Here is a 1,114-nt window from a genome sequence, read left to right as displayed (position 1 = left end):
GTTCAGAACAGAATTACATATTCCACGCTATTTTTATTTTTTTAATCTAACTTGGAAGAACAACAAATACATTACGAAAATTAGTATTACGCAACGTGTAGAATACGTAATTCTACAATGAACGTGTTTTTTGTTTCTTCAAGTTTCGAACTGTTTTTAAAAAAATCTCGCGTGAACCGGAAATGCATTGAAAAGGATTCAGAACTTCCTGTCGGAAGCGTTTTTGTTGCCAATGACATTTCTATGCTTATGTATACCATCATCAAATTACGAGATACCATCGGTCCCATTTCGACTGGACATGATTGAATAAGTCTCTAATAAGTCATATCGTAACGAAAACAAACAAAAATTCCTATTCTTCGTCCACTAAACATAAAATTCTATCGAAATAGATTCAGTTTGTTTAATTTTAAGGAAATTTCATCTGTGTAGCTGCAGTTTAATATAAAAAAAAAAATATTGAGTACGTAAAATAACAAAAAATGATTTAAAAGAGAAAGTAATACGTACAGCACGATTGGAACTCATCCTCTGCACCTTCGCAGTCTTTTTGATAGTTGCAGACTAAGGTGGCTGGTATGCAAGTACCGTCGAGACATCTGAAACTGTTGCTACCGCATTCGCTGCCATCAGCTGGGGAAAAAAAAAGTATAAATTATTACCATTCGTTAACTAAATGTTGGCGATAATGCAAATGGACGAGATTCAGATATTTTACAAGCTAATCTCAAACGATTTATCCGGAGATGATGTTAGCTTGAACGTGTTTACATGATGTGCGTCTTGTCGACGAATACATAGATTTGTTGTAGTTTTATATACAAAAAAAAAAACATTAAGCAAGTTCGTGTTCAGCGAGATAAAAATTAAATTTTGCCGACGTTTACGAAGAATTTGTTTATCTTTAGTTTCGCTGTCGCTGAGATCGGTTCGAATTCAAATGCGTACTGGTCACGATTTAGCGAAGAACGTGTCCTTTAAAAGAAAACAAGTGGCTTCTCTAAAAACAGCACCAATTTACCCGTCTCAAACATGACACGTTTTGCAAACGTTTCCAGGTCAGGGTTGACTCGAGTATATTTTTTGGTCCTTTGATTGTTTCGTTTATTAA

General features: G+C 34.6%; 1 protein-coding gene across 1 annotated transcript in view; it reads right to left on the bottom strand.

Annotated features, from left to right (window-relative positions):
• LOC128893012 (low-density lipoprotein receptor-related protein 2) overlaps positions 1 to 1,114 on the bottom strand; it is a 32,984-nt gene that overhangs the window by 17,861 nt on the left and 14,009 nt on the right. Inside the window, exon 2 of the mRNA XM_054153711.1 lies at positions 514 to 636. Coding sequence (XP_054009686.1) covers positions 514 to 636 — 123 coding nt within the window. The remainder of the gene's footprint in view (positions 1 to 513; positions 637 to 1,114) is intronic.

Source organism: Hylaeus anthracinus, unplaced genomic scaffold, assembly GCF_026225885.1.
Source record: "Hylaeus anthracinus isolate JK02 unplaced genomic scaffold, UHH_iyHylAnth1.0_haploid 2, whole genome shotgun sequence".
Taxonomy (NCBI): domain Eukaryota; kingdom Metazoa; phylum Arthropoda; class Insecta; order Hymenoptera; family Colletidae; genus Hylaeus; species Hylaeus anthracinus.
The sequence above is the reverse complement of the archived record's forward strand: the minus strand, read 5'-3'. Positions and strand labels throughout refer to the sequence as shown.